The sequence below is a fragment of the Metopolophium dirhodum genome, chromosome 4 (genome assembly GCF_019925205.1).
Source record: "Metopolophium dirhodum isolate CAU chromosome 4, ASM1992520v1, whole genome shotgun sequence".
Taxonomy (NCBI): domain Eukaryota; kingdom Metazoa; phylum Arthropoda; class Insecta; order Hemiptera; family Aphididae; genus Metopolophium; species Metopolophium dirhodum.
The window spans coordinates 13596158-13614706 of NC_083563.1; the positions used below are offsets into that span (position 1 = coordinate 13596158).

Below are 18549 nucleotides of genomic sequence, written 5' to 3' on the forward strand. Positions count from 1 at the left end.
TACATAGATACACTGATAAGCGTGTAACAATAAACTAAAAATTATGGGATTCAACAAGGTTATACATCAATTCCACCGGATAGTATTGAAGTACACCCGTTGACTTATATCAATCGAGCCAGCACTACATTTACGTTTGCTATCTTCATGCGATAAAATAAGAAATTCATCACAACGGAATATCTAGGACCTAGGTACTTGAGTATTGTAATAAACAATTCCACCCGTTCCCGGTGTTTGAACGGGGGAATAAAAGGTAGTACCTACGAAAATCAGGTTTTACTAAAATATGATATCACTTTTTTCCAAAAGATCAGTATGCAGTAATATTTAGTTGTTTGTACAATCGTCTATTAAAATGTAAAGTAACGAAAAACATCGGTGGCTTTTCTTTTATCTAAATATTGTATGATATATTATGTGAATCGTGAATATTTTTGATTTGTCCGGGTTTACATTGATAACACGTTTGAGTTTTCGTAATGGTATTTTCCTGGCACAATTGATGTACCTAAGTAAATTATAAATTTTCAATTTGTAATAAACCTTCCGGCATAAAAGATGTATACAATTCGGCAAACGAACACTTATTAGTTATTACCGTCTACGTCTGTTATTTGGTTTGTGTACCGCGGACAAATTGTACGGTGGAAGTTAATTGGTAATAATTGATCACGGATATTTGTACGGTGATAAAGATAATAATTCATGATCTAGAGCACTTTTATGGTGAAAATAAACTGGGAAATATATTTTAAAAGACGAGATTAAATTGTACAAAACTGTTGATCAATCGCGTGGGATCACGATCAGTATTAGTTTGGTGACATTTGGGAGTACACTGTACACGCTTTAGTCTTACACTACGAACAATTTTAAATCCTCAAAATTAAATTTAATAATTTTTAAAAATAAGTACAAGAGCCTCTACCTATCACTAAAATAAAACAATAACTATAATCAACAATTATTTGAAATACTTTGCCACAATGCCATACATTTGACTTTTAAGTTGGTATAATATTCTGTATTTATAATTGATATGTACACTGTACATAAATACAAATTAGGCATGTAATGATTCTAATGACTATTTATTGATTTACGTTTGAAATCTACAGTCAAATTATATGACTACCGATACATATACCTATTTAAATTTTTAATAATAATATACCTAACCTAACCTATATGTAAACTACAGTCGGTAATATACCTAACCTCGATAGGCCGACAATTTTTTTTGTCCCTTGAAGTTTGTTTAGCTGTGTTTGAGGTAAATTACTCGAATAATACATAAGTGACATTTATTTGTAGTCTCCTTATTGAGATCCTAGTTATCGACTCTCGACTGTATACGTACATTTTTTTCTACCAGAAATATTACAAACGCCATATTGAACGTAGTCACTATACTTCTAATGGTGCGGACCGTTCACGCTTTTTATTTTATCTGTGTGACCGTACAAAGTGTCCATATTACGACCATACGACTAGGTTGTCTTGGGAGCCATTGGCGAACACTGGCTAATTTACGACCGTTATTCTGTTGAGTGTAGGACGGCCAGCACCGCGATGGACGAGCTGAAGTCCGCCAACCAGTTGGACGATTTGCCGCACAAATGGGTGGACGTGGTGGTCGACTACCTGCGGGGCTTCCGGAACGACACGACGGACTTCAACCGGCCACAGCTGCGGCCGTCTGTCCGGCACACTTATCCGGCGTTCGTGTGCGGTTACAGCGCGCTCATCATGGCCGGCGCCCTGTGCAACGCGTACGTGCTGGCCATCGTGGCCAGGAAGCGGCTGTACGCGGCCGACCCGGTTTACGTTTACGTGGCCAACCTGGCCGTCACGGGCATCGTCGAGTGCGTTTCCGTGCTGCCCATATCGCTCATGGTGTTGCTGGTCCAAAACTGGATATTCGGACGGTTCCTGTGCTTTTTCCTGCCAATGCTCCAGGTAGGGTGTCTACAAATATAACATTATTACCTCGTCCGCCGAAATAGACGGGATAACGATCGGCGATTTCACCGTTACATTACAATATTATCAAGTTATAATTTATAAGTCCAGGAGTGTATTATAATTTATAAGTCTATGGCCTCGATTTAAATGTCCAAAAACATTCAACGAATACTCTAAAAATAACCAAAAATGCCCTTTTAACATAATAATGCCCTTAAAAATTGTATAGGCACGCTACTATATGCAACCGATTGGAATACGATGGTGTAACTTCTGAATGTTTTAACACTTTATCTAACTAATCTAACAATAATACCAAAACTAAATACCATACTTGGGCACGCATAATAAATAAACAGTATACTGGAAATAAATAAGATGTATCTCCAACACAGACCAATTAGTTGTTATTTGTCTGAGTAAGACACCACATCCTATAATGGTAGGACATAAATAAATACGTTATCGTTTTCATTTATAGAACGATATTGACATTTGGTATGGATGAAAAAAACCTTAAAACAGTTAGTAAATATATTATGAAAACAATATTTCTTGATATAATATATTGAATTCCCTAATTTACACTAAAAGCTCGTACAGTGTATTATTAAGTATAGGTAAGTTTTACCTTTGATGTATCTGTTACACGAAACGATTTACAATGGTAGGATAATACCTACTTGAAATGTACCTGCTGTCCTTGAACACCTCAAAAATAATGTACTTTGCATTGAAATTCGAACCCTATTAACCGTACACTTTGAACAAGGTGATTCATCGAACATAGCACCCCATTTTATCCCCGAATCGAGGTTTGGTTCGGATTCTGGTTTTCGATTTTTTTAAGTACCTACACTTAAGCGCCCAAATATATCCTATATCAAAATACTTACAGTGGCGTAACTACAAATGTTTTATGGTAGGGATTTGAATATTTTATGACCACCTACTCGTGGACGGCTCTGCCCCTACACCCGCTTTTGGCTTTACTGCCTTACCACAAATTTGTTTTTCAACAAAATGCATTTAGAAAAAAACGGGTAAGTGGGTAGCGCTTTGCTGTACATTAGATGTCTAGAGAGTCACGGTAATGGATGTGTTAAATTTGAATTCAATGATATAAAATCATGGTATACGAACAACGATTCTGAGCGAAGACGATCTGTTAGCCTATAATATTATTGGTTCAATTTTATGATATTATTGTGATTAAAGTAATTTAATTTTACTGTTAGGCATTAGAACTACAGTAGGTTAAATTCATTTTCGCTGAAAAAATTGGATTTTAAAATGTCATTACTCATTATGTGTATAAAATATAATAATATACTCTAAAAGTTTCAATTGTCCACAAACCATTTACGAGTAACCTTAATTTGAATTTCAACCCTTAGCTATAAGAATGTAACATTTTATAATTTCTTAACTACAAAATAATTTGCAAAATTTTGAGATTTCGTCAAAATGTGAACTTTATAAATATTTAAAAAGATTGTCGTGCATATAGATCTTTAGTATTTCTCAACTGCTATTATAATTTATAACAATGTATGAGAAACGTTATATTCAGTTTTCATTCATTTCGACCAATTATAAAATGTCTATTGATATTTGTACAAAAAACTAAGAAAATTGAAAATGTCTATAAATAACTCAAAAAAATTCAAAATAATTTGAACATTTTTTCATGAAAATAAAATGATAAAATAAACAATTAGTGAAACATTTTCATTAGGATTAGGTTGGTAGGTGATAGGAAAAAAAATGTCGTTATCAATTTGACTTTTTTTATTTGAGTTTTCTACTACAGATGAAGTAACGAAAATTCATGATTTGTAAATATTATCCATATTCCTCACATAATTACGCCCCTGTTAAAATATATTTTGATTTTTTATTTCATGACGTTTGGGGAGTAATTATATTAATTTATATGTAAAGTTATGATGGTTTGAAAATTATAGTAGGTAATCAGTATTAATCTATTAGCACATTATTATTATTATTTGTAAAAATTGTCCGATTGATTATTACGATAGTACTACTTGTCTACTTAGTGATAAATATTACATACATGGTTTAACAATTGACTTATGTCTTATATAATATATATATTATAAACCTATTATTATCCTTAGTACATAATATATTATTATAAGAACTTAAAAACTACTTGTTCCAATTTTGATTTAGATACATTAACATTTTCAAAGAAATCATTTCCTTAACAGATTGTAATAGGTAACAATGGTTTTAACCATTTGAAAAATATATACTTTACTCGTTATCTAAATGTTAATATCATTATCAAGAAATATTGTTATTATTACACTTGAAGCACACTGAAGAAAAAGATTTCCTTAAATTTAAATTTAAATTAAAAATTAAATTGTATTGCATTTTATATTAATTCTCAAAACTACAACCTTACTAGTTAATAGTAATAGTCTGACCACTGATTTTTATTTTATTTTTCATTAAGTGTTCAAAACACTATGTCAATGATTGAAATAGTTAATAAACGTTGAATAAAACCTTCAACACTGCATCCCCCAAGGTTCTAACCTACTTTTGGTATAATTGTGAACAAATATATACACCGGCCACCGGTACCCTTGTCAGTCAATTGCTCAACGAAGGCATATGGTTGAGAATTGTACGTACCTTACGTAACACGATGATTAATTATTAAAATCAGTAAATGTTGTTGGTGTCAACGAAGACATTGACGAATTGTCGATCAGTCTATTTCCACCCGGAAAATGTTACACACTCCTGTAAAATAAACTGACAAAAATATCAAAATTCCATTCCATCTCATTCAACAGTGAAACTAAATTATAAAACCCAACTTATAAAACATTTTTACAGAATTTCATTTTTAGGGTGTATTACTTATTCAATGTTTGTCTGTTTACCAAATATCTTTTGTCAAATATAAATGCCAAGACTGTAGACATATTAATATATTATATTTTATGAAAAATGTGCTTATTCTATTTACGAATATTTACAGTTCACAGTATGGTTCATAGCCATTAGTTATACGAGTAATTGAGTTTGTGGTGTGTCCTTAATTTTAAATGGTTTTTTAAAAGTGAGTAGTGGTAGTGGTATTGTCAAAATTTGATTATTATCCATTTAAAAAAAATACAAATGTACCTATTTAAGAATTTAAAAGAAACTAATATTTTTATATTACTTTGAAGTTCTTTTGAGATAATTTAATTTTTCGTAAATTAAATATTTGACACAACAACTAAACATGCATAATGGAATTAAATATAATTTATTATGCATATTGAAATAAGAGTTAGAATGGTAATTTACTAATTTGTATATTTTAATAATATTTAAACACATTTATAACCACCAAAATATAAAACTAAAAGATAAAATTAAAATATGTTTTTCCCATGAGAAATTCTATTAATTTAATGACATTTTATATTCGTTCATAAATTTCTAACTTTTAAATGGTATAAATTATTCCTTTTTTGATTTAGGTAAGTATATTATTATTATACAATTATAATAATTAATAAGTTTATTTTTTAAAGTAACGATACAACTTATTTTTTATTTTAATAACTAAGAATTAGCGGTCTTTAATTAAAATTGTATTTGTTAAATAAAGCATATAGAACTATACTATCAATCAGCGGCGTGGCGAACTTCATTAACTTATGAGGCACAATAATTTATATTAATAATTATAAATATTTATATAAATAATTACGTATTTACTTAAATGATAACTGAGAATGATTGGCTTAGTCTTATTGTGTACTTAATAAATTATTTACTATATGTGAAATGCCCCTAGTCTCCAGGACACCCACCACCCTTTAAGCTGAGGCACGTGCCTCAAATAAAGTCTTTCGTCACGCCACTGCTATCAATAATGTACATAACTAAATTTTTTTTATAAAATATTTATAATTCGCCAAAAATATATATATTATAACTTATAAGTATAAGTGTTATCAAGGAAAAGTGACTTATAAAAGTTTAACATTTTTGCAGTCTGATATTTATGATTAACTTAAAAAATAAATTCTGTTAACTCAACTAGAATAACTAAACTGGCATACAATTAAGTTATTATTTGAGTAAACTTTCTCTAAATAATATTTATTTGAATGATTAAACATAATTTAATTTTAGTTTGGCGAAAGCAACATTTACCAAACGACTTTTAAGTTTAATAATAAAATAAATAATAAAACATAATTTGGTATTGTATACTAAATTATGACACGGTTTAAATAGGTAGTATAAATACAGGGTAATAAGATGTACTCATAACTATTTTGAACAATGCCTTTCTTAAGATTGCTAATCACCTATAGGTATTCAAATTGTTCACATACGTTTTTATTACTTGGTGATGATTTATTATATTATACTTAATACTTATTGTTTGCTCAAAACAGAAATATATTGTATCGTCTAAGATGTGCCTGCACGTACCTATATAGTATATAATATGAAACGGCCATTTGCACACGTATTTTAAGAATAACACGTATTGTACTTATAGCGCGTTAATTTAAAATTTTGACTTGAAAATTGATAGACCGTTTGTAAACTAAACAGATATCAAAAAATATGACAAAATATTAAAATAATAATATTTTTATCAATTGGTTAAAAATAACCCAAAATAATAAAACATGGTATTGCTTGGACATGACAATATGCTATTTTTATAGATTTTAATTTTCGTTGCAATATCAATAACTTTCGGATAGGCATCACCACTAAATAAAGTATGAACCTGACCTGTGACCTAACCTGTAGTATAAAATCAGACAAATTGATTAGGGCGCATTCAGTTCCATTACGGCTACACAAAAGTGCGTGTATTATATTGTGTCATTGGATTATAAATTATTAACGAACTGACAATAATGCATGTAGGATAATTTGTTAATTATCTATTATTATAGTCTATAGAAACCTAATAAAACTCGACATGCGGATTTCACGATTAATTTTTAAAAAAATTTTTCTGATTTTCTTGGCTTATTGGCTTATTGGTTTAAAGATCTTATACTACGAAAAATCAATTATTTAATTTAATTCTAATTTCTTAACTGTTTAAAATGGGCGCATCAAATTGTATATTCCTTCAAGGAACCGGTGGATAATAATGGTACATCCAACCTCGACGTGCTGCTAGAAAGGGCGAATGTAAGTTCATACATTGGTTAGTTCCTACACGATAGAAAAAAGTACATATTATTTCGCAAGTTCTTACGCAAGTATAAAAATGAGATGTGTAAGTCCCTACGTGGTAATAAATGGTGCGTATGTTTGTTCCTACACGGTGGTATAATGGCGGCGTGTGCTGTCGGGTCGGGGGTGATAAGGACTCGTTTTACAACCATAGATATATTCTTTAATATCTATGTTTGCTACGACATAAAAGTATAACCACAGACATACAACACATAACGCACTCAAACGGTGATTATAAAAATGGCAGGATCGATAAGTTTTTTGTGGTCGGGATTTCGTCACACTTTCGGACGTGAAAAAATAAAAACGAGATCGAGAATCGGATGGCGAAGACGGGCGAGGAAAAACCAGTCACGATGACCGTTTCATGCGATTTTCCGGCGACAAATATCGAGTTACCTGATCGTCGCGAGTATACCGTAAACAATATTATGGTCGGCATACTTACTGGATTTCGCAGATACGAATTTCGGCGACAACGCGTTGATCCGTGAATTTCATAGTGAGGTTTGATAAACCCGCAATAAGGCCTGGCTGAGGTGAGTTCCTTCATATACTAGATATTCTCAATCATTTTAAAGTGACAACCACTAAAATTAAAAATTAAATATTTTCCTTATTTACATGCAGCATAGGTTTTATCATGGGCTGACAACCTCCAACGTAGTTGCGACTCCCAGGTTCAGGATAGGTAGTGGTGCAAATCCCCAAGTGCAGGAGGCAGTACTTGCCTAATTACCACCCCCCTCCAAAAAAAAAAACAAAAATGATGGTAGATTTGTGTGTATAATATGTTGGGATCCCTAGTAGCTGGTAAAGGTTATATAAACCTAACCTCACCTAACCTAATCATATTATACATGTAATATTGTATACGATTATCTCATAAAACTCATAATGATTAATGATGGTGGGTGGGTATCATTTATAGGTTTTACCCTGTAAAAAAAAAGATTTGTGCCTCTTATGATGATAATAGGTACTATACTCTCGAGTTTCAGTGCCCCGGTAACTGTGATATTTTTTGTTAGTATTATTATTCATACGAAAACGTCGTCAATGTCCATTTTATCGACGTCAGTCTTGCAACCGTACGATTAACTGAGATTTTCGACTGGATCGTTTTCACACCGTCTGCGAGTATAATATGTTTATATAATATGAAACGTTTAGTCGAGGCAATGAAGAGATTTTTCTTGTAATACTAAAATGTTGAAACTTGGAAGAAAGTTTTGTCTTAGGGGGGGGGGGGGGAGGGCGCTTGTTAACCAAACAAAGTTGCCATTACTCAGAAGTTTTCAAAAGTGTCTTCCATCTTGGATATTTCGTAATAATTTATGGTTTTTCAATATTATTTTCAAAAATATTGACTGACAAAAAAATTGTTAATATAAAAATTGAAGCTTATTAAATTTTTAATAAGAAAGTTTATATTCAATATTAGCGTCAGTGTAATATAGTATATTAGGATATAATCAATGATATAGTTGACAAAATCCATCCGACCTTCGTACATTGTGATGTCACGTCCATTAAATTGGCGAATAGGTAGGCGACAAACGCATTAATAGCCATTAAAGCCGTATTTTTATAAAATCATGTGTGAATCATAAAACAATAATTTGTAATTATCAGATTTGTAGACAATTTTTACTATAAATTACCATTTTTTGTTATTTGTATACATTTATACAACCTTTCTTATCATTTGCATAGTTATTACTTATAACTAATAAGTAGGGCTTGGAAGTTATAGGATCCAAAAATCGAAAAAATATGCATGTAAATATGCACGAAAAAATTGTAAAATATGTAAAAAAGTTTGATAAATATTCATAATAATTTAATACTCGAAAAAAAAAATGATATTGTTATTAATTTGCACTAAAAATAATGGAAAATTTGGAAAAATAAATTTATAATATTTAAAATATGGTGGAAAACTGTATACAGTTTTGATATTTTATTGAACTGAAAAAAATAGTTAAAAAAATATATTCGAAAAGATAGTACATATTATATTAGCGCGATAGAGATTAGATGCAGATCACACAGTTGTCGTTAAATTAATAGTCGACTGCAACAATAAATACTTACCTGTATTAAACAATATTGAGTTATATATTTTCAATATTCTTATTAAAATACACAGCTCAAGAACTGAAAAGATAAATTTTTTTAGTAAATATTAAATAATATGCAAAATATGAGTAGGTATGAAAATCAATATAGGTATATGCACTTTTCCCCTAAAATTGACAAAATATGCAATATGCAAAGTATGCATTTTAAATATCCGATTTTTAAATTGACCATCGTGTAGCTCAGATTTATAGCTAGGTCTGCTATAAATCGAGAGCATATAGAATAATATGCAACTCCTACAACTTCAAAGCCCTACTAATAAGGCTTAAATAAGACTTATTACTTATTAGTCTCTGTAAATGTGTGCATATTAACGTTTGTAAAATATACTGAATAGTCTACATTTTAACTAGTAACTAATTTTTTCGGAAGAACGTTATAAATTAGTTAAATAAAGTAAAATAATTTTGAATTACATAAATATCATAAAATGCATTATTTATATATTTAAATATTTAAAATGATAAACATTAAACATGATTAAGAAATGGAATAAATAAAAAAAATCTATAGGTAAAAATAAAGACAACATACTTATAAATTATGTATATTTAAAATGTTTTTCTACATTTGAACTTTTTACTTTTTTCATTGTTGTGATCATAATTTTAATCACTCAACTCTTCATCTGAAATAAAATTAAACAAAATATTTTTGTGTACAGGCAGTTATACAACATTATTAGGTACCTATATTTTTTTGGTTTTTACGTGGTTTCCTATTCATGTTTAGAATCGGTATCGCTCAACTATTTGTCTGGTTGGACTATACATCATATTGTGCATTTACAAGCATGATTCACTGTAACATGTTTTACATGCAATAGGACATTTCAATTCTCGTTTCCTTCAGTCTTGTGTCCAATCCACAATTTTTTGACACGCAGAAGAAATATTTTCCAAAACACTATTTGGCGCCGGTTCATTATTGGCAAGTATAGGTTGTTATCCGCATTTTGTTAGTTTTCATCTCCAATCCTCTGCATTGATTTCACGTCCGTACCATGTCTGCACCTGATGTTACGTTCAGAATAAATATATTTTAAAGCTTCTCGTGTAAGAGGAAAGCTTGCTAAATTAAATTTTGTTTTGGATGCTTTTCTCGGATAAAGGAAAGGTAGTTGCTAATATAAGTTTCTTGTTCTGCAGGTGTGTCATAAAGTTTAAGTACATATTTTTCACCTGATTTTAAAATGGTAATGAATGTGGATTATTAAAGATGTAGGTGACATTTTGAAGTTCTGGATTTTATTGAATAGTTTAAAATGTTCAAGTTTCCTGATATTCAAAAACATGATACTGTATCGCAACCACTTACAACGCATGTAATTATGCGTGGGTTCTATGTAATCGTATATAAAACAGATTTTTACCGCATACATTTTTTGGAAATCAATTAAATAGAGTATGGAGATAATTCGTACTTAAAACACGTCTCATGTAATCCTTTGAAATAATAATAGTAGATCAATGGGTTTTTATATTTGTCTCTTATTATTCTTATTTTAATACATAAGTATCAATTTGTATGACGGGTGGGTGGATTTTGTCGATTATATATTACACTAACGTTAATATTGAATATAAGCTTTCTAATAAAAATTTTACGAAATTTCATTTTAATATTATAAACAATTTTTTTGCTAAGTCAATATTTTTGAAAGTATTATTATTATTGAACTACCATAAATTGTCACGTAGAATTCAAGATAGTTGGAACTTACGGACTTCGGAGCAATGGTGACTTGTTTTTGGTTAACCAGTGCCTCAAGACGAAACTTTCTGCCAAGTTTCTAAACGTTAGTATTTATTGCAAGCAAACACCATTTTTGGGTCCTTATTGACTGGACTAGTTGTGCAGTACCTACGACGAAATGTTGGCAAAACGAATATCTGGCCCGACGAAAGCACCTCAGAGTTTCTGAGGATTACGTGCCTGATGGCTCGTCAAGGAAGAATGCACATCAGTCACCTATATTATTCACGTTATTGATTAAGTATACATAATTAATATGTATATTTAATCAATATTCACCGGTTCCTTGTTAGAATAGTGACAACTTCGTATGTTACTAAAACGCTTAGAACTTATTGTACCTACCTATATTGTATTTGCATAGGTTTGAAAAATCGCAGTAAAATCTTACTTAGTAAATTTCCGTTTTGTCCAAATACATAGAAACAATATTAAGAGGTTAATATTAAATTATATATTATTAATTATTAAGAGGTATCTATAGTATAAATTATTATTTGTTACTACATTTATTTAATAAGTAACTACAAATTAAAAATTTTTATCTTTTACTAAAAATTATTTACTAAGTTATTACAAAATACTAATTATTTTAACTCTTTGCCTTCGCCACAAGCTCTGCTTAAAGAAGGTAGACCATATTTTATTGTAAAGCTTTTTTTTGTCCCGTTATTATGTTTAATTTCAATAAATAAATTGAAAAATTAAAAGAAATTAAATAGTTTTTTATATGTCCACATGTCATGCTTTTTACAAACCTTTACACAATATACCTATATTGTAATAATTTCACCAGATCTACATGAAATAGACGGTTTTTGTCATATTTTTTGTTTTTTTTTTGGGAGGATTTCTTGAGTTGGTATACGTTTAAGACTGTATGTCATTGCATATTCAATATTTAACCAGCTTATTATTAACAAAGCCATCATTGAATATTGATTATATACAACAACACATGTTTTACTATTCATACAAATATACGGCATGTATATTCATGCACTTATCTGTTATAGTAATATGGTAACTGGTAATTCCTTCATTCAATAATGAGCTGGTGTATTAAAATTTAATAGTGAGCAAGATAAATAAATGTTAGGTATCGGTAAATGTAGCCTTACGAGTTCGTAATAATCTAATAAATAATATCATCGACCATATAACCTTAGATTACTCGTATATGGCAGACGATAAATGTAATATTGTATTTCAACTCCTCATTCGAGTACTTAATACTTTTAAAGATAGTCTTTTGTAGATATTTATTGTGGTACTTAAAAAAAAAAAATTATGAAAATCCAATGAAAAACTTGAAAGGAGTCGCACAATGCAAATTGACGATACTTTCTACTTTTGGTAACTTAAATTTAGAAAAATTACATAAAATGTAATGTAGCCTATAGGTACTCCATAAGGTAAAGTACCCAGTAATAAACCCATAAATTGTACAAGGTAGATAAAAGGTCATTCAAAGGTTCTCAAAATATAATGGGTGTAGCCCATTTGCGCACAAAATAAAAAACTTAACGCCCTGATTTATATCTTAAATGCGCCTTTTCAATATGCAGCGTTGGCGTCAGTTATAATTTAAGAAAAATTCGAAAAAGTTAATCATTTCCGAAACTCTAATCTTTCAACGCGATTTAATACTATTTTTAATAAAAATCCATAATATTAATTAATACAATTAGATACATTTTTATATAAAATAAAAATTAGTAATAAATATTACGCATATCTATCTACAATCTACATAATTATAATTCACTATTTTGGTTTAAATTTGTTTTTTTTTTTTAACATAACTCCAACTAATCCTTCTAAAAACTCCCGCGGTGTTTAAAATAACGAACACATTTTTTTTTACTTGCAATATAATGGTAGGTACTTATTCAATTCCATTATTATTTTGTAGTTCTCACTACTCATGTGCAAATGCAACACAACACAGAAATTACAAATGATTAATTAATCATACAATTATGTTTATCGATTTGGAATTTTGATTAGCATAGGCAACGATAAAATATTATTTTAGATTTTATGGCTGCACCTGATATAGATAAATAAATACCATCTGAGAATTGAAATTTGCAAATAAATTTAGAATATTTTGTTTTCGTCACTGAAAATACCTAAAACGGGGCTTATCATCTTACATTTATATAGTATACCCACGTTAAAAATAAAAACAATAGAAGTCAGTATATTATCCCGTATACCCCCCGTAACCCTATCCACCACCACCATAACAATACACCATTGCTGTTGGCCAGTATTATATATTCTCGTATGGCCTTAAAGTAAATGCAAATACTTTATTACTATTTTCTATAAATTAAGCGGCAATACGTTGTGGTGGTCAGTCACCACGACTGACGTGCTGTTGGAGCGATATCGTGCCATCGACATGATTGCAGACGTGGTAGACACCGGTCCGCGTGGCAAACAACAATATCCGCTGTCGGGAAACCTCGACAGCCGCAAGTCGTGCCGGATACTGACCACGCTGGTATAACGTGATAATATCTCAAACTATTTACTTTAGCTGCCCGTCGTTGGTCTCGTTACATTTCCTTCCTCATATAACTCACCACTTCTGCTATTGATTCTCCCTCTCCTCTTTCACTCGTTAAATGTAAAGTGCCTTCACGTCTTATACAGTTAACGCCATAAACTCCTTTTCATATTCCTATCTGCTCAACAAATCATATGCCGAATGAACCAATTACTCGATTAATGAAATTAGCAAATGAGGACCACTCTTCCAGTCTTCCCTTAATAAATTAATATTGCTATATTTTTTGGATTAAGGCTTTGATGACTGAGGTATTAGCCTTTAAGGTTGGTACGGTTGAAAACACGTGTACGTGTGGCAAGGTTTTTGTGCACTACGAACCCGGGTACCACCCATCCGGGAACTAGTGGCAGCGGCTATTCCTTACTCTTAGTCACGTTGCGCGACTACTATTGCAAGCCAAGCCACTTTTGTTATATTGTTATAGGTACTGTATAATAGTATGTTATGTTTTAAATACCTACCTTATATACTTGGGTGAAAGCCCATTTTGTATACAAAATATAATAAAATATCAATATTGTAGTCACGTCGGCAGCGCGACCAGACATAACTTTTTTGAGGGGGAATGTTTTTGTTTCGTGCCAATAGTGTCATATTAACATAGTTAAATAACATTATTTTCACAATATTTATAATAAGACGTCATGGGGTGTACTGGTGTATGTGAGTCTAATCTGAAGATATTTTCGTCGCCCGGTCGAATGAATGGATTATCGGCGCACATGACAAAACACTTATGTATGCACAGAGACGTTTCAAAAAATATTATAGGCCATGGTGGTCAGTAGTCTGTCTCTATTATTTTTCGATCCACTCAAAATGACTTGAAAGTGTATAATAATGTCGGCTGACAAAACTCAGTCTCGGTGGATTTTGATTTTAAAACAAATTTCGATTCATTAACAAGATTACAATGTTTTTACAAGAGCAAATTTCAATGTTTGTTATTTCACCTAAAAAATAATAAATCAATTTTTATTTGTCAATTGTTTACAAATAAACATAGTGTAGTATTACATATAATTCTGAACAGTATAAAACGCTTTGATAAAAACTAAAAACATAGTAAACTAAAAATGAATCAATTTACGTTTTCAAAAATAAAATCTGTCCAATCTAATCTTACAGTCTTATCAGGTGATATTATATAATATAACAATGTATGGGTTGAAGATAATGACCACAATATTATTATAATAACAATATATTGGCATATGATTGCCGGCACGGAATGTTAAAAGTTAAAACCATTCATTCATTCGGGCGATAACAATTTTAGATCAGATTCTCACATATATACGAAATTGTTTTTTTTGGGTGAGGGCCATGCACCCTCATAATTCATCCAGTTTGTGAAACATGAAAAATTATTAAATATTGATCCAAAATCAAAAAACTAATTGAAAAAATAGGACGTTTTAGCACTCCAGTTTTTGATTGGAATTGTGAAGATATTATGCTCACAGACATTAACTTATAACGTTCATTTACTTATCACAAAAAGTCACCTAAATATACCGTCACATAAATTTACCTTTATTTGTCTCTTTAAGATAACAGTTTCCTAAAGTATTATTTTGTATTATCGTCGTTTCGTATTATTAAGTATTATTTTACAAATGTACAGTTAGGTCTTAGGTCATATAAAATATCATATATTGTATTTATTATAGTTTATTGATCGCATAATACACTAGATTTTAAACTGTGTTATTCCTATTGCTTATTATATTGTGACTGACATCGATAAGTAGGGTCGGTTACAAATTTTGTGAGCTGAAAAAAAGCACCACAAAACAGGAAGTTTTCACCTTTCTTTTTTTTTTATTTTTATTTTTATTTATTCATCAAGAAGATAATGGGCTCCACTGAACATGTTCGTGTGGGGACCCATACATATACCTTTAGCCAAACAGTTCTTGTATAGGTACCATCAAAATAATAATAAAATAATAATACGCAGTCAAGTATATACTTTGACAGAATGCTCCGATCAACCAAATGGCTTTTTTTTACTATAGTAATATTGTAAAAAATAAATCGTAGTCTGTGTTTAACCGTACTTAAACACTATACACCAATACTATTTTAATATTTGATGACCTAAGAATAAATAATAAAAACTATAAAAATTGATTAAATATTATAAATTTATACTTGTATTATTGTTATAGTTTTGAGTATTTTGAGTCCAATTTTTTATTTGAATAAATAAATAAACAATTTCATAAAAACGATCTTTTTCCTAAAAAAAAAAATTTGAAATACTTTTATCGAATTTAAATATTTTTAGGGGTAGAAATAAATTCAAAATATCGACAAAAAATTGGTATAGTGATTAGTTGTCAGTAAACAAACTACTAGGTTCATATAAGTATTTTTAATTAAATAATGCATCATGATTTATGATTCATAATTTCCTTCCAGTATCGATATTACTATAATAGGTATGCCAATGAGTCCCTAAAAAAAATCACTAATCAGTTTTTTAGCTTAATTGTCTTTTTTTTAATGTTTATTAAATATTTTAAGTAAAAGGAGAATGAATATTATATTTATTATTTTGTACAAGTAACATTTGAGTTAAAAATTTTGAAAAAAATCAAAGATAGTATTTTATTTTAAATTAAATTTGTTCTTTAGAAATTACTATCCAAAGAACTAAGTATTAAATATTTTAATAGTTTGGAAGACTTGTGTATGAATATTGTATTTAGAATATAATTATAAGACATGCGAGAAAGATAAATATTATAAAAGCCATACCAATTAACAATTTTAAAGCATATATATGCAAAATTACAGTAGAAACTTTTGAGATTGTTTATTAATAATTGTTTTATATTATAATATCAAACGTTATAACAATATTGACTAAATCAATTCATACTTTTTATTTATGTTCTAAAATAATGCAACTCGGAATATTATTTTAATAAAAATATGTATAAACTTTATAAAATTTTGAAATTACAATATGCTTTGTACTATTTCTAGTTGCATATAAACAGTAATCCACCTAATATGAAGATAATAATAAATATTAACTAAATAGTTTGAGGCTTTCATTGTAATTGAGTCTGATGGGTGTAAGTTGTAGATATTATGAAAGTGATAATATTATACTAACTATAGTTATTTCAATTACTTAAAATAACAAAATGTTGTTTTACTTTGTATCTTTGCAATTATAATATAGTAGATATAATCATTAAAAAATATAAAAAACGACAAATGTAGACTACAAGTATTAGTATTTGGTTTTGTATGCAAAATAAATCATATATTTTCTTTTAAAATGTAGATTTTGTAGGTAATTAAAAAAAAAACATTAAGAAGCATTTAAAAATGTCCGTATTTAACCAGCGAATCAATAACTGTAAAGGGTTCCAAAAAGTATCACGTCTTTATAAAATGTACAAGCAATAAATACTTGTTTACACTAAGTAGTTAGTCTGCTAAGAAATATAATATGTGCGCAACGTATTTTAAAGTCGATTGAAATGCCAAATATTTGTTGGTTCTTATCCAATTGCTTTCACTAAAAATAAGGTATAGAAAGGACATAGGTACCTATACTATCAAATTTTAATTTATTACTAGTAATAGAAAATTATTTTTTTAAATTATATGAGCACAATTTAATTTCTATAAGTTTATTGTTGAGGTAAAAAAAAATATTTATTATTTGGTACTCAACTCAATGATTATGATTATGTTTTGTATTAAAATGATAATGAATACATTTTTACACTATTACGGCCCATTGTAAAACAGAAAACCGGAGGAATTTTTTTTTTAATATTCCCATTAAGAATATTTGTACTTATTAGTTACTCAGTTATTCGTTATTGAATTATATTTCACTGATTGCATTAGTTTGCTTTGTACGACTAGGTAGTAGGTACTCACGTTTATGAAGTCATCTTTGATCCAACTAATTCCTTGGTTACGCACCACTTATTTATTTCATAACTTGGCTCATTTTAATGATTTGGGCATAATATTAGCATTCCTTCTTCTTAAATATTCTATTTAAAGTAACAGTATGCCAAGGAATAGGTTTATTATATAGGCACAGTTTATTGTTCTGCCTTTTCGACAAATTACGTATTTACATAATATTATTTTGTTCAAAATTGCGTGTTGTAGCCAATTTATGAATTTAATGATATTTAATTATGTTTTAGTTAACTTAATATTTAATTAGTTATCTGCAATTTTATAGTAATAAAAATTATATTATGAAGGCATAACTTTGAGTATTTAACTTTTGATGTGGTTATACATTTACAATTTTTTAATATAGAATGAATTGTTGTGATATATTATTATTTTTATTTTATTTTTATGGTTTTATAATAAGCAATCTTTTGTTTATTTTATTTTTGCATTGATGAAATCATAAAATCAAATGCAATGAATTTTTGTATTATTTCCATTTTCGAAAAATAAGATGGCTCTTTTAAATATTGTGTCATTCCTACTTTAAGATTTCTTTAACTTAATAACCATACGTAATTTTTTATTACTAAAAAAAAAATGAGGTATTTACTTATATTATTATTTATAAATATATTTTAGAACAAATTACAATTTATAGTGGTTGTGGTTTTAAATCTTAATAATATTTAGATAATATTATCTTCTAATAAGGCTAATTTAATTTTCCTTGAATGCTGAATTCAATTTAATATATTTGAGAAACGTATACACCCAGTTGATCATAATTTACACATTAATTTCTTCTTTGGAGTGCTCTTGTAGGTTATTGATTATTTATGTTTTAAGTAAATTCAAAATATGAAGCGACCCACCTAACCTTTTTTTTTTTGTAAAGTAGTAGAAGGTAG

At 29.1% G+C, this 18549-nt stretch overlaps 1 protein-coding gene across 1 annotated transcript in view; it reads left to right on the forward strand.

The window, feature by feature from the left end:
• LOC132942595 (prolactin-releasing peptide receptor) overlaps positions 1-18549 on the forward strand; it is a 122660-nt gene that overhangs the window by 4887 nt on the left and 99224 nt on the right. Inside the window, exon 2 of the mRNA XM_061011148.1 lies at positions 1560-1962. Within this exon, the coding sequence (XP_060867131.1) occupies positions 1576-1962 (387 nt within the window). The 5' untranslated portion in view covers positions 1560-1575. The remainder of the gene's footprint in view (positions 1-1559; positions 1963-18549) is intronic.